Below are 25691 nucleotides of genomic sequence, written 5' to 3' on the forward strand. Positions count from 1 at the left end.
GAAATTGGCAATAATAAGGGAAGGGAATAGAGGCACCCTACCCAAAGAAATTTGAAAAATCATCTGGGATAATGCAAATGATTTTGAAAGAAAATTCCAGTCTTGGTGGAAATTGGTTAATTTCACCTATGATTCAGTTAATGATGTAATCACCGCCTTTGTGATGACCATAACCCAAGCCTTGGGGTATACAATATATCCGATAATTGCTTTAGGCCTAAACCATAACGGATCTGTTCTTTATCCAACTGAACATTGAGCATGGATCAATCGTGAGGCAATGAAATGGCAGACAATTGACGTAAGTGCTTGCACAGTAAGAGAGCAGCAAGGATTCCTTTGCGAAAGTAACACCATCAAAGCTTAAGACATCTGTCTTGACACTGAATGAAAGGTGTGTCACTTCAAAATATACCCTAATGAACATCCTGAAACTGTGCTGGTTTATACAGGCAAGGGTTGAGCTTGTATGAGAACACTTCATGATTTCATTATTGTAGATGACGTTGCTGTGAATACTACTAATCATGCTAATCTTTGTATTTACAGTTTCACTAACATAGTAGGATGTGACTTTACTTATGCGGCTCCTGTCACATCATATCAGCTACTACGATCTAATTACACACTAATTCAAAATTTATTACCTCTGCATGTCGGAATGAATCTTATGCTGGTGAAGAAATTATTACAACACAAGGATTTGGAGCAGTTGCTGAAGAAGGACAGAGAAAATGGACAAAGAACTCTGATAACTGTACATCACAATGCAGAAGAAATACATCATGTTTTGGAGTGGATGAAGAAAGATGGAGAACACCGGTGGTGGGATACTCTTTTTGGATGGTTGCCCACTGCTGTAGGGCTCTTCAATTAGATGCTCCATCCTATTGTAATCAGCATGTTTTTTAATATAATCTGCCTGATTTTGATAATAATCCTATATATTTGGATTTGGAAAATTGCAAAAGAAATAATATTAACATCTTAGTTCTAATAGAAAATGATGTTAATTCATGTGTAAAAACACAGAAAGTAGAAAGAAAAAGAGGGGGAATGGTGAGAGTGATTTTACAAAATGGAAGTTTTAGCATTAAGATGGAGGGCCTTGCTGAACTGAACTTATAAATCTTGCAAAATATGATTGCATAAGCTGTTTTTCACTAAGAAATGGCTGAACAAGTAATTTGGAGAAGTGTTATCGCCTGGTACCTTTCTGGTACAGTACAAGATATGCTCAGGAATGTGAGAACTTGTAAACAACACATTGGGTAAAGAAATCTAATATGTAAAAAGTAGCCTAGTAACTGCCTTATAATAGCTTTGCGATGGGTTGTAAGTTTGGGGAGAGGGTGGTCTTGCATTGAAAAGAAACAGTATATAAACTTCTATAGTTTTCGGCAAAGGTTGAGAACTTTCCTTCTTGCCAGAAGGGGGGGTGGAGGGAGGGAGGGAGGGAGGGAGGGAGGGAGGGAGGAAGGAAGGAAGGAAGGAAGGAAGGAAGGAAGGAAGGAAGGAAGGAAGGAAGGAAGGAAGGAAGGAAGGAATGCTTCACAAGATGCGTGCCTCGGTTTACCTATTTGAATCGTCAGCGTTTCTCACAGGCAGTCCCTAAAGCCGCCAGAAAGCAGAACATCGAGAAAGGAGCATCACCTTTCCTGCCTGATCTCCCTCTGTTCCGCGAGTTCAGGGACTCTTCCGTCCGAGCTTTTGGTGTAGGTTCTCACCTCCATTAAACGCATCCTCACCAGCAACAGCGAAACGCCATCAGGGCGGAGCAAGGCCGCATGCCGAGGCAAGGCCTGCAGGCTCGCCCCCTCCGCAGCCGGCGGAGCTCCCCTCCGGGGAGGCCAGCGGCCCCGCAGCCGCCCCGCCGGCACCTCAGACCTACTGTGAATCACCACGGGGCTGCGAAGGGCCCCTCGCACAAGACGAGGGGAAGCGGCGGCGAGGTTTGGGCCCGGCCGCAGCGAAGAGGGCCCGGAAAGCGGCCGGATGTGCCCTCCTGCATAGACCCCGCTACCATGGGGACCAAAAGCCCCCAGCCCATCCCGGCCCACTCGTTACCTGCGCGGTGGCACCGGCTGTTCCTGCGGTCACTGCCTACCGCGCACCCCTACGAAACCGGCGCCGCCCCGCCACCGGGCAACGCCATCTTGTCTACCCGCCCTCCACCTCGCCAGGCGACGCACTGGCGTCACGCCAGGAAGTCACTTGCCCCCACTGGCCCAATCGGAAGGTGCTTGCAGTGATGTCACCTCGGCGGGGAGAGGGGCAGCGCAATAGGGAGGGCAGCCGGGCTTCTTCCCTCGAGGGGTGAAGGACGGAGGGGGCGGGGCCTGCCCTTGTCCTTCTCCCAGCTCCCGTCATAGTATCATAGAATGGTTTGGGTTGGAAGGGACCTTAAAGATCATACAGTTCCAACCCCCCTGCCATGGGTAGGGACATCTCCCACTAGATCAGGCTGCTCAAAGCCCCATCCAACCTGGCCTTGAACACCTCCAGGGATGGGGCAGCCACAACTTCCCTGGGCAACCTGGGCCAGTGCCTCACCACTCTCATTGTGAAGTAATTCCTCCTTATGTCTTGTCTAAATCTACCCCTCTCCAGTCTGAAGCCATTCCCCCTCATCCTATCACTACATGCCCTTGTAAAAAGTCCCTCCCCAGCTTTCTTGTAGGCCTCCTTCAGGTACAGGAAGGTCGGTTAAGGTGTCCTCAGAGCCTTCTCTTCTCCAGGCTGAATAAGCCAAACTCTCTCAGTCTGTCCTCATATGGGAGGTGCTCCAGCCCTCTGATCATCTTCATGGCCTTCTACTGGACCTGTTTTAACAGCTCCATATTCTTCTTATGTTGAAGATTCCAGAACTGGACAAAGTACTCTCTGATCATCTTTGTGGCCCTCCTCTGGATCTGCTCTAACAGATCTTTATCTGTCTTGTGCTGAGGGCTCCAGAGCTGGATGCGGTATTCCAGGTGAGGTCTCACAAGAGAGGAATAGAGGGGCAGAATCACCTCCCTTGCCCTGCTGGCCACGCTTCTTTTGATGCAGCCCAGGATACGGTTGGCCTTCTGGACTGTGAGTGCACATTGCCAGCTCATGTCAAGCTTCTCATCGACCAGCACCCCCAAGTCCTTCTCTGCAGGGCTGCTCTCAAGCATGTCATCCCCCATCATATTCTGAAAACGGGGATTGCCCCAACCCAGGTGCAGGACCTTACACTTGGCCTTTTTGAACCTCATGAGGTTCTCACAGGCCCACTTCTCCAGCTTGTCCAGGTCCCTCTGGATGACAACCTGTCCTTCTGGTGTGGCAACTGCACCACTCAGCTTGGTGCCCTCTGCAAACTTGCTGAGAGTGCACTCAGTCTAACTGTCTATATCATTGATGAAGATATTAAACAGCACTGGTCCCAGTACAGACCCCTGAGGGACACCACTTGTCACGGATCTCCATCTGGACTTTGAGCCATTGACCACTACTCTGTGAATAAGACCATCCAAACAACTTCTTATTCACCAAACAGTCCACCCATCAAATGCATATCTCCAAAGAGAAGGATGTTGTGGGGGACTGTGTCAAAGGCTTTGCCGAGGTCCATATCAATGACATCCATTGCGTTTTCTGTGTCCACTGATGTGGTTACCCCATGATAGAAAGCCAGTAAAGCCACCTCCTGCCCCTCTCCCCCCTTGGTACAGCCACAGGCTGTCCTGGCGCTGAGTGAAGGTGGCAGTTTAACCTTGAGCACCTTGGCCCCTTCCCTTAGCTACCACCTTGACAGGGCTAGGGCATAGTGGAGGGGGCCCTCCCACTGGGATGGATTTTCTGGAGCATGGCACTGACCCTCAAGAGCAGCTTTGGCACAAGGTTTTGGCCCTTGGAGAAGCCTTTGGTCCAAAATGGAGGAGTTTTATCCAAAATGCAGGTGGCAGGTGTGCGTGAGGGAGGATGTGGAGATGTAAATCATAGCTGAAAATAGCCAAACTACAATTACCCCATGGGCTTTTCACCCTTTGGGGAAACTGGAAGGACTGTGAGGTACACAAAATAATGTTTTTTCATTATTAGGAAAACAGCACATTTACTGATTTTGTGTGACTGGAGGCACCCAAGGGTTTCAGGTGCTGGCTTTTTCTTTGTAGTCTGCCTCTCTTCTCTTCGATCTTTTTCTTTCTTCTGCCATGTCGCTTGCAAAACGGCCATCACTGGGGTTGGGTTACCCCAATTTTTGCCACTGTGAGACACGGAACCGCAAACGAGCGACGAGGGCACAAGGGAAAGAGCGCAGTTGTGAAGCCTATGGAACGGGGGGCAGGGCCCGTTGGTTTGACAACCGCCGAGGGGGCAGGCAAGCTCGCTGCCCTGCCTCCGCCGGTTGCTAGGAAACGAGGCTCTTGGGCGGGTCCGGGAAGCCGCCCCAAAGGTGCGACGTGATTGTCGTAAAACAACCCAAACAAGCCTGGGGAAAATGTCGTGACGCGCGGTCGGCGGGGCTTGTGACAGAAAGAGTGGCCAGGCTCAGCCCGGCCCGGCTCTCCTGCGCTTATGTGTTCCTTGGGCGGCTGTCTCTTGCTCCATGTGGGGCCCTGTCCGGGCTCTCGGTCTCTTTTTTTACCTCTTTCTCTTTTTTTCTCTTATTTTTCTGTTTCCTTCTACTGTGTCACGGAAAACAGTTAGCAGGAAGCGAAAAGCAGCGGCGGCTTCTGTTCCGGGGCCCAGGGGGCTCCAGGGGGAGCAGGTAGGCTGGTGGGAGCGGGAACGGGTGTATGGCGGGGAGGGGGTGGTGGTGGTGAAGCCCTTGTCTCCAGTGGGGTCGAACGTACTGGTGCCCGGGGGTAGAGGTAACCCTGACTGGGAGTGGCCGTGTCCTGGTGGGGAAGAAGGGTAGGGGAGTCTTAGTGCCTGGAGGATGCATCCCTGGAGAGGTGGGGAGTAGTAGCCCTGACCCGGTGGCGGGTAGTGTCTCGGTGTGATACAGCAGGCAGCTCTCTCACTTCCCCGTCCCACTGCCTCTCCCGGTTTTCCTGCTTCCCGTTGCCCCCGAGCCGGCCGGTGGTGGCCCATGGACGCCGTGGTAGGTCCCCGCGGCCCCGCATGGTCACCCCGAAGTTGCTGTGCTCACGGTGGGGCCCGGGGCTGCCCTCTTGAAAGTGCTCCTTGGTTTTCCCTGTGTCTATAAGCATCTAGTGTCTCAGCGATGCCCAGCTAGTGTGGGGCCTGGTTCTGATACCATCACAGTGTTACTTGTTTAGCAAATATTTATATTTAATTTTATGTTTCTGAAGGCTGTATCAGCATTTACAAGTTAATCTTTGTGTCTGGTATTCCATGGATAGTTTGGAAGTCTTAAATATTTTGCTGAGATTATCTTTGAATTTATAAGGATTATGTCTTAAGCTTGTTCTAGTTGCTTTATCTAATTTCCATCCTTCTTTTCTACAGTATGTGTGGGATCACTCAGTTCACAAAAGGAAAGGACTCCTCCCAGTGAAAAGGTCTCTGGTGCGCTACCTGAAAGGTAGAGAGGTCAAGATGCAGAATGAGTCTAGCTATCACCACTTGCTGCAAGGCTATGCAGCCCAGCAGCTTCCTAGCCTCCTGAAGGAGAAACAGTTTCACCTTGGAACCCTCAATAAAGTGTTTGCCTCCCAGTGGTTGAACTACCGACAAGTGGTGTGTGGAACAAAATGCAACACGGTAAGTGCCACCTCTCTGTTTATCTTCTCTCTGTTAATTATTCTAACCCCACCCCCAAATGATGCTTACCATAATCAAAGTATGTAGACCGCCAAGGAAAATATTAGGAAGTAATTAGAAGTGGAGTCAAGATTGCCCACAATTAATTTTGAATCAAGGTTATGCTGAACAATGACCCACTCATCTGAAAATAAGGCACATATGGCCATGAACCTGAATGTGAGGCCTGTGTGTGAATACAACATATGTCTAATCCACACAGAGTGATTTACATCTGTTTGCGGCATGGAGAGCAACAGTGGAGTTGGATTTTTCTTCTTATCCTGCAAATGGAAAGCTAACAAACAATGTTAGCTTTGCTAAATGGTAGCTAACGTGCCTGGCAGAAGTTACTAGTGAGACTTTTTTCATTATGCTTAGTCTTAAGTAATTTGATTATACATATAGTCCTCTGCTGAAAACTGTGAAAAGTTGCTACAAAGCTAAAAACTATGGTTAAACTCCAGATACCCGTTGGAGTAGCTAGAAATGTTCCAAGCTTAAAAAATGAATTTCAGATCTTCGGGATTATCTTTCACTTGTTCTTGTTTTATGTATCGTAGTACCATAGTATAGTTAGGATTAGAAGGGACCTTAAAGATCATCTAGATCGTCCAACCCCCCTGCCATGGGCAGGGACACATCCCACTAAATCAGGCTGCCCAAGTCCCCATCCAACCTGGCCTTGAACACCTCCAGGGATGGGGAGCCACAACCTCCCTGGGCAACCTGTTCCAGTGTCTCACCACTCTCATGGTGAAGAAATTCTTCATAATTTCTAGTCTAAATCTGCCCTCTCCAGTTTACACCCGTTCCCCCTGGTCCTATCACCACAAGCCTTTACGAATAGTCAGTCTCCAGCTTTCCTGTAGGCCCCCTTCAGGTACTGGAAGGTCACTATAAGATCTCCTCTGAGCCTTCTTTTCTCCAGGCTGAACAAGCCCAACTCTCTCAGCCTGTCCTTGTATGGAAGGTGCTCCAGCCCTCCGATCATCTTTGTAGCCCTCCTCTGGACCCGTTCCAACAGCTCCACATCCTTCTTATGTTGAGGATTCCAGAACTGGACACACTATTCCAGATGAGGTCTCACAAGAGAGGAATAGAGGGGCAGAATCACTTCCCTCGACCTGCTGGCCACGCTCCTTTTGATGCAGCCCAGGATACGGTTGGCCTTCTGGGCTGTGAGCGCACATTGCTGGCTCATGTTGAGCTTCTCATCGACCAGCACCCCCAAGTTCTTCTCTGCAGGGCTGCTCTCAATCACATCATCTCCCATCATATACTGAAAATGGGGATTGCCCCGACCCAGGTGCAGGACCTTACACTTGGCCTTTTTGAGCCTCAAGAAGTTCTCACAGGCCCACTTCTCCAGCCTGTCCAGGTCCCTCTGGATGACATCCCGTCCTTCTGGTGTGGCAACTACACCACTCAGCTTGGTGTCATCTGCAAACTTGCTGAGGGTGCACTCATTCTCGCTGTCAGTATCGTTAATAAAGATATTTAACAGCACCAGTCCCGGTACAGACCCCTGAGAGACACCACTTGTCACGGATCTCCATCTGGACTTTGAGCCATTGACCACTACTCTCTGAATATGACCATCCAACCAGTTTCTTATCCAACATACTGTCCACCCATCAAATCCATATCTATCCAATTTAGAGAGAAAGATGTTGTGAGGGAACTGTGTCAAAGGCTTTACAGAAGTCTAGATAGGTCACATCCGTCGGTTTACCCGTGTCCACTGCTGCAGTTATCCCATCATAGAAAGCCACCAAGTTGGTCAGACAAGACTTGCCTCTGGTGAAGCCATGCTGGCTGCTATTAATCACCTCCCTGCCCTCCGTGTGCTTTAGCATAGCTTCTAGGAGGATCTGTTCCACGATCTTCCCGGGCACAGAGTGAGGCTGACAGGTCGGTAGTTCTCAGGGTCGTCTTTTCTACCCTTTTTAAAAATGAGGACAATGTTACCCTTCTTCCAGTCACCAGGGACTTCTCCTGACTGCCATGACTTCTCAAATATCATGGAGAGAGGCTTGGCAACCACATCTGCCGATTCCCTCAGGACTCTGGGATGCATCTCATCAGGTCCCATGGACTTATATATGTTCAGGTTCCTCAGGTGTTTGCGAACCTGATCCTCCCCTACTGTGGGAGGGGGTCTACTGCCCTGGTCACCATCTTGCTGTCCCATGACCCAGGAGTGGCAAGGAGAGCAGTTATTGGTGAAGACTGAGGCAAAAAATTTGGTGAGTACCTCAGCCTTCTCATCTGTTGATACGTGATCCCCATTTGCAGTCATCGGTGGGGGTAAGTTCTCTTTGATCTTCCTCTTTTGATTGATGTACCTGTAAAAGCCCTTCTTGTTGGTCTTTACCTCCCTTGCCAAGTTCAGCTCCAGCTGCGCCTTGGCCTTTCTGACTTCATCCCTACACAACCGGGCAGCGTCTCCATACACGTCTCAGGTTCCCTGTCCCTGCTTGCACTGCCTGTGCAGTTCCTTCTTTTTTAGTTTAACCAGCAGGTATCAACTCAGCCATGCTGGTCTCTTCTCTTTCCTGCCTGATTTTCTACATCTGGGGACTGAGCGCTCTTGCGCTTTATGGAAAGCTTCCTTAAATATTTTCCAGCTCTGTTCCGCTTCCTTGTCTCGGACGACCATGTCCTAGGGGTTCATACCGAGTTATTCATTGAAGAGCTGGAAGTCTGCTTTCCTGAAATTTAGTGTCCTGACTATACTCCTCACCTGTCCCATATCCCTCTGGACCTTGAACTCCACCAGTGCATGATCACTGCAGCCCAGGCTGCCATCGATCCTAACGTCACTGATGAGTTCGCTTGTATTGGTGACCATAAGGTCCAGTTTTGCTTCTCCTTGGTTGGGGGTCTCTATCAGCTGGACTAAGAAATTATCTTCACAGAATCACAGAATCACAAGGTTGGAAAGGACCCATTGGATCATCGAGTCCAACCATTCCTAACACTCCCTAAACCATGTCCCTAAGCACTTCATCCACCCGTTCCTTAAACACCTCCAGGGAAGGCGACTCGACCACCTCCCTGGGCAGCCTGTTCCAGTACCCAATGACTCTTACTGTGAAGAATTTTTTTCTGATATCCAACCTGAACCTCCCCTGACGGAGCTTCAGGCCATTCCCTCTTGTCCTGTCCCCTGTCACCTGGGAGAAGAGGCCAGCTCCCTCCTCTCCACAACCTCCTTTCAGGTAGTTGTAGAGAGTAATAAGGTCTCCCCTCAGCCTCCTCTTCTCCAGGCTAAACAACCCCAGCTCTCTCAGCCGCTCCTCGTACGACTTGTTCTCCAGCCCCCTCACCAGCTTCGTTGCTCTTCTCTGGACACGCTCCAGAGCCTCAACATCCTTCTTGTGGTGAGGGGTCCAGAACTGAACACAGTACTCAAGGTGCGGTCTCACCAGTGCTGAGTACAGAGGGAGAATCACCTCCCTGGACCTGCTGGTGACCCCATTTCTGATACAAGCCAAGATGCCGTTGGCCTTCTTGGCCACCTGGGCACACTGCTGGCTCATGTTCAGTCGGCTGTCAACCAGCACCCCCAGGTCCTTCTCTTCCGTGCAGCTCTCCAGCCATTCTTCCCCCAGTCTGTAGCGCTGCATAGGGTTGTTGTGCCCCAAGTGCAGGACCCGGCATTTGGCCTTGTTAAACCTCATCCCATTGGTCTCGGCCCAGCAGTCCAGCCTGTTCAGGTCCCTTTGCAGAGCCTCCCTACCCTCCAGCAGATCGACACTTCCTCCCAGCTTAGTGTCATCTGCAAACTTGCTAAGGGTGCACTCGATGCCTTCATCCAGGTCATTGATAAAGACATTGAACAGAGCTGGACCCAGTACTGAGCCCTGAGGAACTCCACTTGTGACTGGCCTCCAGCTGGAGTTAACTCCGTTGACCACCACTCTCTGGGCCCGGCCATCCAACCAGTTTTCAACCCAGGAGAGTGTGCGCCTGTCCAGGCCAGAGGCTGACAGTTTCTGCAGCAGAATGCTGTGAGAAACTGTGTCAAAGGCTTTACTGAAGTCCAAGAAGACTACATCCACAGCCTTTCCCCCATCCAGTAGTCGAGTGATTTTGTCATAGAAGGTGATCAGGTTAGTTTGGCAAGATCTGCCTTTTGTAAACCCATGTTGACTGGGCCTGATCACCCAGTTATCTTGCATGTGCTTCATGATAGCACTCAAGATTACCTGTTCCATGACTTTCTTTGGCACTGAGGTGAGACTGACAGGCCTGTAGTTCCCCGGATCCTCTCTGCAACCCTTCTTGTATATGGGCACAACATCAGCCAGCCTCCAGTCTAGTGGAACTTCCCCAGTCAGCCAGGACCTCTGGAAGATGATGGATAGGGGTTTGGAAAGGACATCCGCCAGCTCCTTCAATACTCTTGGGTGGATCCCATCCGGCCCCATAGACTTGTGGGCGTCTAGCTGGGCAAGCAAGTCTCTAACCGCCTCCTCTTGGATCACGGGAGCCTCAATCTGCCCCTCTAACTCTTGGATTTGTAAACAGAAGGAACAACTTTCTTTGCTATTAAAGACTGAGGCGAAGAAGGCATTAAGTACCTCAGCCTTGTCCTTATCCCCTGTCACTGTTATTCCTTCTGCATCCACTAGAGACTGGATATTCTCCCTCGTCCTCCTTTTCCTGTTAATGTACTTGTAGAAAGACTTTTTGTTGTCTTTCACAGACTTAGCGAGTTTTAATTCTAGTTGGGCCTTGGCCCTCCTGATTTTTTCCCTGCACGATCTCACTTCATCCCTGTAGTCCACCCAAGATGCCTGTCCTTTCCTCCAGAGCACATAGAGCTTCTTCTTCTTATTGACGCATCTTGAGATCTCCCTGCTCCACCAAGCTGGCTTTTCCCCCCGCCGGCTCCTTTTCCGGAACACAGGGATGGCCTGCTCTTGAGCTGCTAGGATTTCATTTTTCAAGAGCGCCCAACCCTCATGGGCTCCCTTGCCCTGAAGGACTGTTTCCCACGGGACTTTGCTAATCAACCTTCTGAACAGGCCAAAGTCTGCCCTCTGGAAGTTTAATGTGACTGTTTTGCTAACCCCCTTCTTAATCCCACCTAGAACTGAAAACCCTATCATCTCATGATCGCTTAATGCACTCCAGGAGTCTCCTGGATTGCCTACAGCTTGTTGTGCTACTTCTCCAGCATATGTCTGGGTGGTTGAAGTCCCTGAGAGACTTGCGATTGTGAAGCCTCCTGTAGCTGGAGGAAGAAGGCTTCATCAGTTGTTTGACCTTGATCAGGTGGCCTGTAGTATACACCAACCACAAGGTTCCCGTTGGTTCTTCCATCTTTAATTTTGACCCACAAGCTTTCAACCTGTTCATGGCTATTCTTCAATGACAGCTCTTCACATTATATTACTTTCCTGAGATATAGGGCAATACCTCCACCCCTCCTTCCTGGTCTGTCTCTCCTGAACAGCCTGTAGCCGTTCATAGCCGCATTCCAGTCATGGGATTTGTCCCACCACGTTTCTGTGATGGCAACCAGATCATAGCTTCCAAGTAGCGCAGTAGCTTCCATCTCCTGCTTGTTGCCCAAGCTTCGTGCGTTAGTGTAAAAGCACTTCAGCTGGGGCTGCTGGTTGCATCACCTTCCCATTGGACCTTCTTTTGCCTATAAGGTGTTTTGGAGAAGTCTCCTCCCTAACACCTGACCCCTGACCCCCATCCTTCCACCTTTTGTTAAGGGCTAGCTTGGTGTTATCCCCCCCTTTTATGTCCTTCAGCAAAAATTGAAACTTCTTTGGACTCCTTAAGTAATGCTTTGGATTTGAAACGTTGTAGGGGAATATTAAAATTATGTCCTATGTGATTAATAAATGGAGGAGATCGTACTTCTTGGGTCGTGTTCTCTCTGTCAGAGTTAGTAACCCAACTTCATTGGCTGAGGTTGCAGCTTCATATGTGAAGTTCTGATTGAGTTAGTGTGAAATCCCAATGCAAGTTCGTTAGTGCCATGAAAATGAGTTGAGCATTGTAAGGAATGTATAGATCAAGCAGTTTTTAAACCTCCAAGTATATCAGTTGTGATTGTTTCTTTGCCTTGAGATTTTTTTCGTGGAAGCTGTGCTCAGTGATCTGACTTGAAAGGGACTGTGGGTTTTTTTGGTTTTGTTTTTTTTTTTCATTTCAGATGTTCTGTTATTATTCATAGTTACACAGCAGGAGGCCTTCATGCAGTAGCCCTTAATAAAGAAGGCCTAGCTGTATAAACAAAACAGTCTTTTAACAGGAACAAGTCTGAAATAGAATCTCCCTACCTTCTTTCTCCATGTATTCGTCACCTCAGCCAGTCAGCAGCCAGTACTGTTCATGGAATAGCTTACAGGAGACAAACTCCTGCTGAAATGCAAGCTCTCAAACATCTTACTAACCTTAGCAAGATGACTAACTTGTGTAGTTCCAGTGCTGCTGCAATGAAGATAAATGGGCAAGTGCATTGTTAAGGCAACCTTGCAGAAAATTATTTGTGACCAAGCAATTGCAGAACTGAAGAGGGATTCAACCATATTGTTGTTCCCACTGTATAAGCTGCAATGAAGCGTGTGCTTCCACAGCTAGACTTAACATTACAAATGGACTTTGTCTTTTATTAGACAAAAATATAACGATTACAAAAGAAGTCGCTTCAGCATTGCGAAAGATTGTATATTAATTATGAATACTGTAATAGCTTTAGCTTGGTTGCTTCGTGTTCACATTTGAACAAGCAGACTGTTAAACTCTACGCTTGAATTATAAGATTTTTCTCTCTCATCTCCTGAGTAAGTGACCTAATGAAGAACAACAGCTTTGCTGATGTTCATATACTGAAGTTGTGGTACTTAAGTTAGGAGTAAATCTAAAACAACTTGGTTGACTTCAATGGGATTTATTGCATTGGAGTTGCACATAATTAAAGTTATTGCAATGGAAAAATGTAAACCACAGCAGTTATTTTAATCAAAGCTTGAATGTGTCACTGAGAGCTTTTAGCATTTAATTTATAAATTGCCCTTGCTATGCTGTGTCAGAAGGATTCACTATTTTTAATAACAAAAAAAAAATCTGCTCCTGTTGTAGAGATGTAGCTTTTAGTCACTTGACAGTACTAGTCACTTATAAACACTGAAGAAAATAAGGAGCTCTCTGTCAATTATTCATTTATAATGAGGATTATAACTTGTTTAATTATTTGGAGTAACTTTTTATCCTTAAATATACACAATCATGCCTAGGGATATGAAATAACTGTTGTTCTGCATTGGATCCTGGTGCTCACAATTGGCCAGCTGCAAATCAAATATTTGAGTTTCTTAAAGGTGCATGCTTTTTCTGATAGATTTAGAATTATGGAACCTGTGCAAGCGTTCAAGTGTCTGAAAATTCAAACACAATTGCTTGGGCTTTTCTGAGGCAGGATTAGTCTTTGCAAGAATCTCCTTGATCTTGTATGCAGTGGGCTGCTTAATGCTTTTCAAGTTCAACTGAATGAGCAGAAAGACTTCTGAGAGGTGCAGATGTCTAGGGTGTGTCACAATGGCATCTAAATTACCAAAGGTTGATACTGAGAAATCTCAGAAGAAGATACTGTCTGTAATCAATGTCTTCTGTTCAAGCTTCCTAGAGAAACTTTGAGAGTTATGTAGGAGACAAGTGTATGGCAAACAAAAACACTTCATGCATTTCCCATGTCTGTTCTATTCATCTCATGCAATTATAACTTAGTCTTGTAGTCCTGGGGTTGTAGTGGTGAGAATAAAATGTGATTAGTCTTTCATCTGTGAATATGGACTCTCTATGGGGAAAACTATTTCCACTTTCTTTGCAAGTTAACATATCTTCTGGCTTTGCACACATCTTGACAAATCAAGAAGACTGCTCGTTTCTGATCCCAGGTAGAGAATGAGAAGTCATGCTCCTGCAGTTTAACTCTAAGTTCACTGAACAGTGACCAAAACTCAGTGTAAATAAATCTCTGATGCCTGTAACTGATGCTTCCGTTCACCTTTTTGTCAGTGGCTTGTGATTAAATAGCCACATGTTGTTTCTTGTCTCGGGAGTCTTTGGTTTTCTGTCAACTGCATGCGATACCTGTGTCTGTCTTCAGAGTCTGGTAGTCTCTGTGGTGGGTATGGTGTGGGTGATTAGAGATGCTCTTTAGCTGGCAAAGTCTCTTGCTTCTCCACCCTTTGCCATCTATCAACATGTGTTAACGTGTCTGCCAGCCTCCTGAAATTGAACACAGAAAGCAAGACACACACAAACTGTCAAATGTGATTTTTGGCAGTGAAATGACATCAAAGTGTGTGTCCATTAGCTAGTAGTGCTTCAGAGTTTCACAGCAAGGTGGAGTGCCTGATTGCATGATCTTGTCTCTGAAAATGTGAATTCAGTCAGTCAACTTGCTGGCTGCTTTTACTGCTGCTTGCTTCTCAGGTGGTTTCTTTATATTCTGGATTGTTTCTTTTTGGACCCTTTCAAGGAGGATGTGTAAGGCTGTTACCCATTTGCATTGCCTGTATTGCACAAACCTGTGAGTAGGTTTTGTGCTGAGATTAGTGCATGTTCTGATCTCCACTGGAAAGGAGATATACCAATTTGATAGCTTAGGCTTTAAGGAGTCCACGTTTCTTTGGGGCTTGGCATATATTAGTAAATCTTTATTGCCATAGAATGGAAGAACCTTATGCCAAGCTTTTTATGAATGTGGAAAAGAGATGTTTATGATCTGAATAAAAGGCAAGACTGAACTGGGAAAAATCGAACAGCACTACTCGGTGTGACCAGCAGTGGTATCAGTGAAATGATACTGTAAGCATCGTATTGCTTTTGGTTTTTTATTAGCATAAAATAAATTCAAAGGAGAATAATGCCATTTTCCAGCTTAGCTTAGGGTGAAATTTTTGTGACCAGCTTCAGCTGGTCTGGAGTTCTGCTGTTGCAGAATGGAATGTTCCCACCTGCTTTTTCTTGCTGGCACTGATGCGTGCATTACTGGGGAGTCTACTAGATCAGCTTGCTGCTTTGTGTTCAGGTGGGTTTTCTTCTAGGGTTAGCTTTCACCAAAGGCAGAGGTGTGATCCAACTGACCTTGCAGCTACCTAAGCACTAATTGCTGTCACAAGGACGGTGAGACTGTTTGGGTGGGTGAGGAAGGAAGCACATAGATTCTCAAAGATTGGCTTGAGCAAATTGTGAAACTTCATCATGACTGTCTCTTAGTGACTGTATTTTTAGCAAGGCAATGTGTTTATCTTCAGTTTCTTTCAAATGTTAGTACAAATGACAAGAATGTTCTTGTGATTTCTGAGAGCAATATGTGAAGAGTTGGGGTGCAGAGTGTATTGTGAACACTTTTTGTATGAAGAATAGACAGTCTCTCATGCATGACTGTTCTGCCTTGTAAATCTACGTCTATTCTGCTTGTGTAATAAAAACATGCTGTAGCTCAGGGTGATGCCTTTTGTTGTTAAAATTGATTTGTACAATCAACTAAAAGATAGGGCTGCCTGTTCATCTACTGTTCTCTGTGCAGGGGTAGCAGCGGAGGACACGAGAGTCTTAAGTGCTACCTTGAAATGGCATTTCATGGGCCTGTTTTATAATTTTGCTGAATGCTTTCAGTTAAAGGTGCATGGGAAGGGCACTGAAGTTACCAGTTCATTAAATCTAGGAGTCCCCCCGCATAAACTGTTGTCTCTGAAAGGCAGGTAAAAAAATGGAAGTAGACTTGATGGAAGAGCCTGGCAAGCTGTTCTGCTCTCAGTATTGCATGTGAGAGAAGAATGGGTTTTGCAGCTCAGACTCTGGTCCTCAGATGCTCGATTCCTTGCCACAGTATTTACTTTTGGCAAATTGATTAATGAAATTCCATAGTCGATGAAGTGGGGCAGTTTCTTGATTAACTTGATCATAAGAAGCTGCCACATAGTAATTGTGTGGGAGCAATTCGCCAAAATTACTTCTTACCGCTTCTGCAAACCAAAAGAAAAAGAAGCATACAGCTAGTAATCTCATGGAGTGAAAAAATAGGGTCAGATCATAAAGATTCATGGTTGTGACAACTGTAGTACCTGGCCACGCCTGTCTGTCTTGATCCTTGAGAGATAGCATTGTTGCAAACTGTGCATCTGAATTGCTTTAAAACAAAAATAGAGGGAAGATGGATTTCTCTGTCGTGTCATCCAGCCTGTTTCCTTATTATGTCAAGGTTGTCCTGCAGAGAACGCAGTAGTCTGAGTCTGCTCTGCTTCTCACAGAGGAAGTGTGGTCCTTGGACTTCTGGCAGATGACCAAAGCAATCCTGGCTTGGTAAATCCTGGACGTTATTTGGCACACTAATGGCTGACATGCATATGTTCTACTAGCAGGAAGAACTGAATTATGTGCAAAGCTTAAAATCAAGGAACACATAATGCATAGTTCGCTGGAGGTTGGTGGGGGTTTACTGCATCCAGGAAAAGATTTTGTGGCTGGTTTTTAGTTTCTTTATAATGAGTAGCTGGAAAAAAATTCTTATTCCTGCTTGACAAAGAAAAAAAAAAGAATGTATAGATCAGCTATCAGGACTTTGTCAAGACTCTTAACTACAAAGTTGTAGAAACATATTAACGAAGGCCACGATGCTCTTGAAGGACCATGAACAGTGCAGTAAGAGGAAACAACGGATAGCAACAGTAAGCTATGGCTGTATGCCCAGAAGCTGAGAGGGAGGTGTAAGCTAGAAAAGTAGAAATCATGATAACTTGGGGGAAAGGCATGTAAAATATGCAAAGATAATTAACCAAGTAAGCATTTGATCTAGGCACGTGGACAGTAGCAACTAACCAATAGCAGTATAAACTTATATGCATGAACAGTTGTTTGTAACCAATCAAATGATGCCAAGTTTTAGATGCAACATAACATTGTGTATATAAGGAGCTCGCGAAGAGCAATAAAGGTCTCCATTTACCACCTCACTGGAATCGCCTCGTCCTTAATTCCTGCAAATGGTGACCCCAATGCGATAGCGTCATCATGTGGCTATTGAGGTCTACAACTGCTCCGAGCAGCCGGCAGGAAGCCCGACTCAACTCAGAATCGTCATCTGGACTGCGTTTCTTCGCAAACCCCAAGACATCACCTATCATAAAAGGTGAGGAGTCGGGCAGACATGGGGCAGGGAGTATCCTCGGAACATGAAGCAATAGCAAAACTCCTGCTCCAACTCCTCCTAAAGAGAGGAGTCAAATATGATGGGACTAAAGTGCGCATTAAGGCAATAGTAAAGATGTTTAAGCATATTTTGAAAAGGAAAGTATTTCATTATGAAGAACATAAACTGGAATTGTTATTAGCATGGTTAAGGAGTAAGAATGTGCCTGCGGAATCACCGCGTGTTTTTGACATTGGGACTGGGAAGGAGGCTGGTGAATTACTGTTTGAACATGCCACAAAGGGAGATTTAAATGCTTCCCGTGTGTTAACAACATGGCGATTGCTATATGAAACACTGAAAGATTTTAAAGCATAACAAGATGTAGCAGATGCTAATGCCTTAAATAATCCTGACCCTCCTGGTCCGGTAGTGAAGGACCTAAAGGTGACTTCTAAAAGGACTTTAAGGAAAATGAAAAAGCAATCACCGTTGTGGAGTGATTCTGAGGATGAGGAATCTGTTAAGAAACAATCATATCCAAATAAAGACAGAACTTATAAGATGCCTGCTGAAGTTGTGAGCGAATCCAAGCCACAATGTAAATGTGAATGATTAACTGTAGTACAGTCCTCTGCCCCAACTCTTTTCGAAGTAGGATCTCCACTGAGTACCACTAATCTGCTCCTCTGTCCTCCACTACCAAGTGAAACTTCTGAGGATGAAAATAATTCAGATGGGCACAAGTCCTCCTCCTTGAGGAGGGAAGCGCAGCTGAGGGAACAGGTTGAACTGTTGCAAATTTTTCCCATGATTTATCACGAGATGCAGATCTTCGCTGGGAATCAGTTAGTTATGAAGCGATAAAAGAAATTCGAAAAGCTGTAAAAAGAGAAAGTACTGACTGTTTCTCTGCCAAGCTGCCCACTGCACCAGTGCCTGAAGCAGCCGCTGGCTCCATCGCGTGCCTGAATAATTCACAGCTGCCACAGGATAGTCCTTTGCCACGAAAATGCTGTAACAACCAAAGACCATTACCTGTTAAACAATCGATACAAACCTTATTTTATAATAAATGTGCATATTTTAAGTGTTGTATGTGTTCTGTACCGTGTATAGTTTAAATATTCATACCATCGTGCTATTCTTATTGACTGGTCGCAAACGACATTGAATGGGTATATTAAGCCAGCTCTCAAAAGAGTGGTTCTCTGTGTGTGTGTGTGTTTAAAGCATTTTAAACGTTTGTAAGATTTGCAAATTGGGTTTTGGTTATAGGAGTTGGAGCCTCTGTTTGTTTTGATTAATCTTAAAAATGCAACTCTGGGACCTTTCAATCTTAAACGTCCACTAAGCCGGCAAACAGGTAGATTTACCTGGAACCTTTGAAGTGAAAGGCTGCAGAGGACAAGATTTTAAAATACCTAGAAAAAAAGGAGAGAGAGAGAGAGAGAAAAGAAAATGGAAAAATAAAAATAGAAAAAAACAGAAAGAAAAACAGAAAAGAAAATGGAAAAAGAAAAAATAGAAAATAGAACATAGAAAATAGAAAAAGAAAATGGAAAAAAACCAACCCTGTGGCTGTCTGTGAGTTCCCCCTCCCTTTTCCTCCCCCCTCCCTTTCTCACGATTTTTTTTTTTTTTTGAATGTGAATTTTTTTTTCTTTCAGCTTGGGAGTCCTTATCTCTCTAGGGGAGTAACAATTTATGAAGAACACTCTGCATTCCAGTGTCCCTTCTCAGATCAGCAACTGCTGGGTCCTAGTGCAGACAACCGTAAAGGGGATTTTAGCCAGACATTAATGAGAACATGATTTAAGAGTCCAAAAGGAGTATCCTCTGAGATTAAAAAACTGCAAAGGAATAGAAAAGTTAATGCATTTGCAGCCTTGAAAATTCCCATACAGGTAAAAACAGACAGAAGGAGCCAGGAATTCGACAACGCCTGGACTATTACCATAAATGTCAAAAAGGTCACTTTACAAATCAAGGCCATTTCAAATACGATATTGGGGGTAAGCCATTAACATTAAAGAACCAAGGAAATCAGTAACCGCATGCAGCGGAGACGTGTGACAACAGTAAATGCTCCTGCTTGGATCTTCTCCACAGCCTCCTCGATAATAAGGGATTGAAATGCTCACAAGGTATCGCTCCAAGCTTTTGGTCCTGTCGGTAATGGTTTAAGTGCTTGGTTAGTGGGTCATTCGAGTGTTACTTTGCAAAGTCTTTTTGTGTAACCTGGTGTTAATTCTGATTTTACTGGACAAATACAAGCTATGGTTTATATTCCTTTCCTACCTGTGTATATCACTCAAAGCAGTTATGTTGCTCAATTAATACCATTTCAAAGATTGTATAGAGAAAATAGACCTTCAAGTCACACCTGAAAAATTTCAAACCTGGAAATATCTTGAGTGGAAAATTTTGAATGCCACAATTGAACCTCAGCAAGTCAAATTGCAAATAGTAGTTAAAACGATTTACAAAAGCTCATAGGAATAAACAATCGAGTTAAACCTTATTTGGGTATTACTAATGCAGAACTAAGTCCATTATTTCATCTTCTTCTTTGCTCTTAGGAGTGACAGTGACACACAAAAGACTTTGGGCAAAACTGAAAAAGCCATTACTCAGAGAAAAGCCCATACACGACTTGATGGTCATCCAACATGTTTGTTTGTTTTTGTTACTCTGTGTCAGGCATTCGGTCTAATAGCACAATTAGTACCTTTTAAAAGTAAAGCTCCCCGAACTGAAAACAAAGAAAGGGCAAGTGGAGGCTTTGGATCTACAGGACAAGATAAACAGATAACATGGGCATTAGAAATTCAAAAATCAAAACCACAATTAAAGGTGACATTGATATTAGAAAATCAAACAATTCATATAACTATGTTGGTGGATACTGGTGCGGATGTCACCGACATGGCGGAAAAAGAAAGCCTGAAGGATGGTAGTTGGTCAGTCCTCAAAGATTTATAGAGACTGGAACATTTTAATTATTGGCTTAAAGGACTGGTTTTTTTACCATACCTATTGACCCCAGCAGTAGTGAAAAATTTGCCTTTTTGGTTCCAACAACAAACAGACACGGAGCAGTGTAGAGATATCAATGGGTGGCGTTACCTCAAGGGATGAAAAATGCACCAACAATGTGTCCACTTTATGTTGACCAAGCCTTACAAGGTTTTCGGAAAAAATATCCACAGCTATTAGTGTATCATTATATAGATAATATACTAGCGGTGGGGAAAGATAATTTAGAAAGGTATAAACAGGAATTATGTGACATGTTGCAAAAACATCAGTTGCAAATCGCACCAGAAAAGGTGCAGAGTGTTGCACCATGGATGTATTTGGGGTGAAAAATTTTAGATAAAACCATCAAACCTCAAAGGGTATAATTTAGAATTAACATCCAAACTCTTAACAATGTGCAGCTCTTGCTGGGTAATATCAATTGGATCAGGAATTTGATAGGAGTAGATAATCAAACGTTACCTTTGAGTTGTTAAATGGAGATATGGATATATTAGCACCAAGGAAACTAACAAAGGAAGCAGAACAAGCGTTGGAAAAAATTAGAAAATGCAGTAAGCAACAGGCAAGCACTTTGTGTAGTATATGGGTGGTTTGTTGATTTTTTGATCATCAATAACACTTATCAGCCTGTTGGGTTAATAATGCAATGAGTTGAAACCGATTTGGACAAATTAAAAATTATAGAATGGCAATTCTTATCCAATCAGCCATCAAAGACAATTGTAACAAAAGTAGAAATGTTTGCACAGTTAATCATGAAAGGTCGAGATCGCATAGAGGAATTGAATGGGAAAGAGCCTGAAATAATAGTCATTCCAATGACAGAACAATATTTACAATGGAGTATGCAGAACAGTTTAGGATTACAAGTGGCCTTGGCGAACTTTAGTGGAAAGATTAAAATTCATCATCCAGGCCATCGGTTGATAACCTTTTTGCAACAAGAATGTCTAGAGGAAAAATCTAAGTGTAGTACCACACCGGTATCAGTTTTTACAGATGGGAGTGCAACACCCTATTGGCATTCCACATTCCTCAACTGGACAGGCAATTGTAGAATGAACTCATTGCACCATCAAAACTCTTTTACAAAAACAAAAACAGGGGGAACGGAGAGAAACACCAGCAAATAGGTTAGCTAAGGTACAATATGTTATCAATTTTTTATGGTTGCCGGGAGATACTTTAATCCCTCCAACAGTGAAACATATGCAAACCACGTCAACAGGAATGACTGAACATAAAAATCAAGTGAAATGGTAAGAACTTGGGAAGGAAATTAGGAAGGTCCATTTCCATTGTTAACCTGGGGACGAGGATATGCTTGTGTCATTACAGACAGCAGTCCAAGATGGATTCCAGTGAAATGGGTCGGTAATAATGGATGCTTGTGTAATGTATAATTATGTTGGAAATACATTGATTTAGCTGAAGAATCAGGGCTCAATTAAAATAATATTAAAATCATAGGTTATATATATTGTATTTAGCATTTGATATATATTGTGTTTAGCATTTAATTTTGTTGATCTTTATAGTTTAGTATGTGCAGGCTTGCAGAAGGATGGCTCATGATTTAATAGCAGTGAACAATCCAGGGTTTGCTGTCTGTAGCTAGGCCTGACCTTGAGATAAGATAAAAGGGAGTAGAATACAAGAATGTGGAATCCAGCGCGGGAAAGTCCCGAAGAGTTGTGATGAGAACCTTGTATCTGCCCCTTTCGCGTGCTCAAGGGCGTCTGGCCAGTTGCGTGACAGCATAAGGCGCGTGAACAGCGGGACATAACCAATTAGGATTTGTTTGTTAGCGCGTGCACTATTGGGATAAGTATATAAGAAGTGTAAGGTGTATGAATAAATGAGAACCATCATACTCATATTGAGACTCCATCGTTACTCCGGGTCCGCCTCCCACTCCGACACAGGCTTTGTGTCTGTCTCTGCAGACAGTAATGGTTTTCTAACAAAGCACATATAACCTTCACATAAGTACATGGTATTAGGGAGTGCTTAGAAAGTATGTACTAACAACCTTATCCAAGCAGAGCCTACGCTTTTAGTAACAACCTTATCTGAGTACAGCCTACGTTTGTGAAGGCCAGAAGCATACCAAGGGCAGTCAAGTGAAGATAAGGAAATGCTGGTGTCCACACAAAGGATGGAAGCATACCAAAAGCAGTTGTAACGGGTCCAAGACTAAAGAGGTGAAAAGGACATGGTGAGGAAGACTCTTACTTCATCTGAGGATGACTCCTTACTTCATCAGGACGACCACCAGAGGGGGCTACGCAGGCGCAGATTTCTAAATTACTAGTGTTGTAATTGATTGATGAGACAATCCTAAATTGTCTCATCATGAGGAAATTATGTAATCTGTTGAATATACATTAGATTGCGAAACACTTAAGGGTTAAATTGCAGACGCGCTATGATCGTCTTTGGTACCAGATTTGGGTGCATACCCCTGGTTCCCGGGGCCTTGAAATAAAGCACCACATATAACCCTCCTGGAATGGTTATGTGTTTGTCTCTACACTAACAGTTTTACCTATAACATCACTCGAAAAGGTCAGAATGTAAATGCTACTTTACCTGTGTATAGAAATGCTACAGCCTGGTACAGTTATACCTCTCCTAAAGCATCACGTTCTTTTTCTTTTCCAGTTGCTTTGTCTGTAGGAATTTTTCTGATTTGTGGAGATAGAGTGTGAGGAGGAATTCTCTCGAAATTTAATGGTGGGCCATGTAGCCTTGGATGGATTAACGCTACTAACTCCTAATTTCACTATGATTTATAACAAGAAACAAAGTAAACGAGATAAACGATCTATCCATCAATTTGGAGCTGACTGTGAGAGTACAGTCACCTTTTTGGGAACCTGGAGAAATTGTAGCTGCCTCAGCATTGACTCCTGGGGTATCAACTGCAGCAGCCTTGACAAAGCTGACAAATTTGGGATGTTGGTTGAGTAAGCAGACTAATGCTACTTCAATTGCTTTGAGTGGCTTGTTAGCTGATGTTGATAGTGTTAGACATGCTACATTACAAAATAGAGCTGCAATAGATTTTTAGTATTAGCACAAGGACACGAGTGTGAAGAATTTGAAGGAATGTGTTGTATGAATTTGTCGGATCATCCTGAATCAATACATCATCAATTGAAACAGTTGAAGGATTTGTCGAAACAATTATAACATAACAATGGTCCAGATTGGTTAAGGCAGTTGTTGTCTGGATGGGACATCGGAGGTTGGCATACTACAATGTGTGCAAGGAATGATAAAAAAATGATATCAACAACTACATGCTTTAGTTGTGGAAGAAAATAAAAAAAAGGGGGAAATGTAGAAACATTTTATATTAACAAAGGCCGCTATGCCCTTGAAAGACCATGAACAGTGCAGTAAGAGGAAACAGATAGCAACAGTAAGCTATGGCTGTATGCCCAGAAGCTGAGAGAGAGGTGTAAGTTAGAAAAGCAGAAATCATGATAACTTAGGGGAAAAGCATGTAAAATATGCAAAGCTAATTAACCAAGTAAGCATCTGATCTAGGCGTGTGGACAGTAGCAACTAACCAATGGTAGTATAAACTTATACGCGTGAACAGTTGTTTGTAACCAATCAAATGATGCCAAGTTTTAGATGCAACATAACATTGTGTATATAAGGAGCTCGCGAAGAGCAGTAAAGGTCTCCATTTACCACCTCACTGGAGTCCATCTCATCCTTCATTCCTGTACAAAGCAGCCTGGCTTCTATTTGCAGATGTAGTGAAGGTACCAGTTGGCTTGGAAGAAGTACGCCAATTTTTCTTAAAAGGGTATTCAAATTTTCTGCAATCTTAATTGGGTGCCTATCTTGTTTCTTAACTCTTCTCCCATTTAGGCTTTAGAAGTGCCTAACAACCGTTTGCCTTCTCTTGGCTTCCATTTGCTGGATTTATAGGGATGATTTCTTGGCAATCAGTGGTGCAGCATGCAAGTGTGAGCTTCTGGCTTCCTGTGCTGCCCCAGGTGATGCAAGACTCCTTACATACTTACACAGTGCTTGCTTTTTTTATTCTAGGGTGGTGGTGGTTGTTATTCAGCTATGCACAGTGTGCTAAGTTCCTTACCAAGCAAGGAGAGGAGTTACTGCTTAAAACTTTACAGCTGAAACTACAAAGCCAGTCCCTTATTTGTGCAAAGTTTCTTGCCCTAAGAGCAGTTGCTGTTCTGGTTACAGTTATACTGTGCAACTGAGAAAAGTGAGGAAATGATAAAGCAATTCAAGGGTTGAAAATTGATACAAGCAAATGAAAGTGCTGCAAGAAATATGTCTTGTTGCTGCTCCTGAGAGTATCTTAATTTGGAAACTTGTTACAGGAAAATGATGTTGAGGTTGAAGATCCAGGACCAGAAATGTGAGGGTCTAATGCTTCAGCATTATGTGTTTTCAAGTTCTTTACCTTTTCAGCCTGATTAGAATTTAGCTAAAGGGATTTTGCATTAGAGCAAGTATTTATTAACATTTTATCAAAGAGATGTATGGCAGCGGTGTCAGACTGGAGAATGTGAAGGGGTTTAATTTCAGTCCTCATACCTGTTGATGCTCTTTGAAGTGTGAGTCTCTTACAGCTGAAGCACAATTTTCCTGAGTCAGTGGACATCCTGAGGTGTGGATGTGTTTTCCTAATTAGCACTTCTGGTTCCAGCTTTAGGATCTGCTTATGACACCTGCAAGCCTTAATCTTGGGTACCTAACTGTTGGTTTTGTGGGGTTTTTTTTGTTGGTTTTTTTTTTTCAGTAGTTGAAGGAGGATAGGGGAGGGAATTGGGTGTTTCTGCTGGAAGGAAAGTACTGATGAGGAAAAGAGAACATGCACTCATAGGGGAAGGACAATGGAAGATGAGAGGAGAGGGAATTACTGGTCCTGATCCTGCAGTACAGGTGTTAATTTTCAGGGATGTGGTTAGGGCAGAGGAGCTGCTCTGTGTGTCCTGTTTTTACCAGTTGTCTCAGGCAGTGGACTGCATTGTAAAACTTGGTAGAAGTGAGGAGTGTCTCCCTCCTACTCAGTTGTACTTCAACTGTTGCTTGACCCCCCACCTGCATGCAAAATAGAGAACTAAACATGAAAATTCAGTCCCTGTAGGAAGAGTCGTCTGTGTATGCAAGACTGCTGCCTATAGAGGAATATCAATTGCAAGTTGATGATGGTGCATAATTCTAAACACAATGATTAATGGATTTCAACTTTCTCTGCCGAATGGGTTTAACATACCATACTTTATCAGGTAATATTTGCCATTAATATGGCAATAATAATAGATACACTGCTAAATTTTCTTGGGGTTTTGATGATTATTAAGGAACAGATCTATAGTCTATGAGAGTTCACCAACATGAACTTGTATGTATAACTCCTCTCTGAGAACCTCTAGATTTCTTTTCTGTCCTTCTAGATATGCCTGACAAAGGATTTCAGAACAATTTCCTTGAGGTGTGTATTTTTAAAATTACATTGAATTTTCTTGTGTTTTGTTGTCTTCTCTATCTTCAGTTTAGTTCCAGAGGCCTTGAGACAATGTTCTTTGTTTATAGAAGGGACAAATTTCAGCAGGGGAGAGGGAGTGGAATTTAATTATAATATAATCCTGGGCTGTGATTCTACATCACTTTAGTGCTAAGTCAGCTTCAGATCCTCCATTTCCTTGCTTCTCTTTCATGTTCCCTCATGTGGCTTTGTCCCCTGCAT

At 44.1% G+C, this 25691-nt stretch overlaps 1 protein-coding gene across 1 annotated transcript in view; it reads left to right on the plus strand.

Moving 5' to 3' along the window:
- The first annotated feature begins 1787 nt into the window (after positions 1-1787).
- Positions 1788-25691, plus strand: part of LOC128850207 (DDB1- and CUL4-associated factor 12-like) — a 50447-nt gene continuing 26543 nt past the window's right edge. Inside the window, exons 1-3 of the mRNA XM_054053191.1 lie at positions 1788-2239; positions 4654-4741; positions 5446-5700. Of these exons, the coding sequence (XP_053909166.1) occupies positions 1788-2239; positions 4654-4741; positions 5446-5700 (795 nt within the window). The remainder of the gene's footprint in view (positions 2240-4653; positions 4742-5445; positions 5701-25691) is intronic.

Source organism: Cuculus canorus, chromosome W (assembly GCF_017976375.1).
Source record: "Cuculus canorus isolate bCucCan1 chromosome W, bCucCan1.pri, whole genome shotgun sequence".
Classification (NCBI taxonomy): Eukaryota; Metazoa; Chordata; class Aves; order Cuculiformes; family Cuculidae; genus Cuculus; species Cuculus canorus.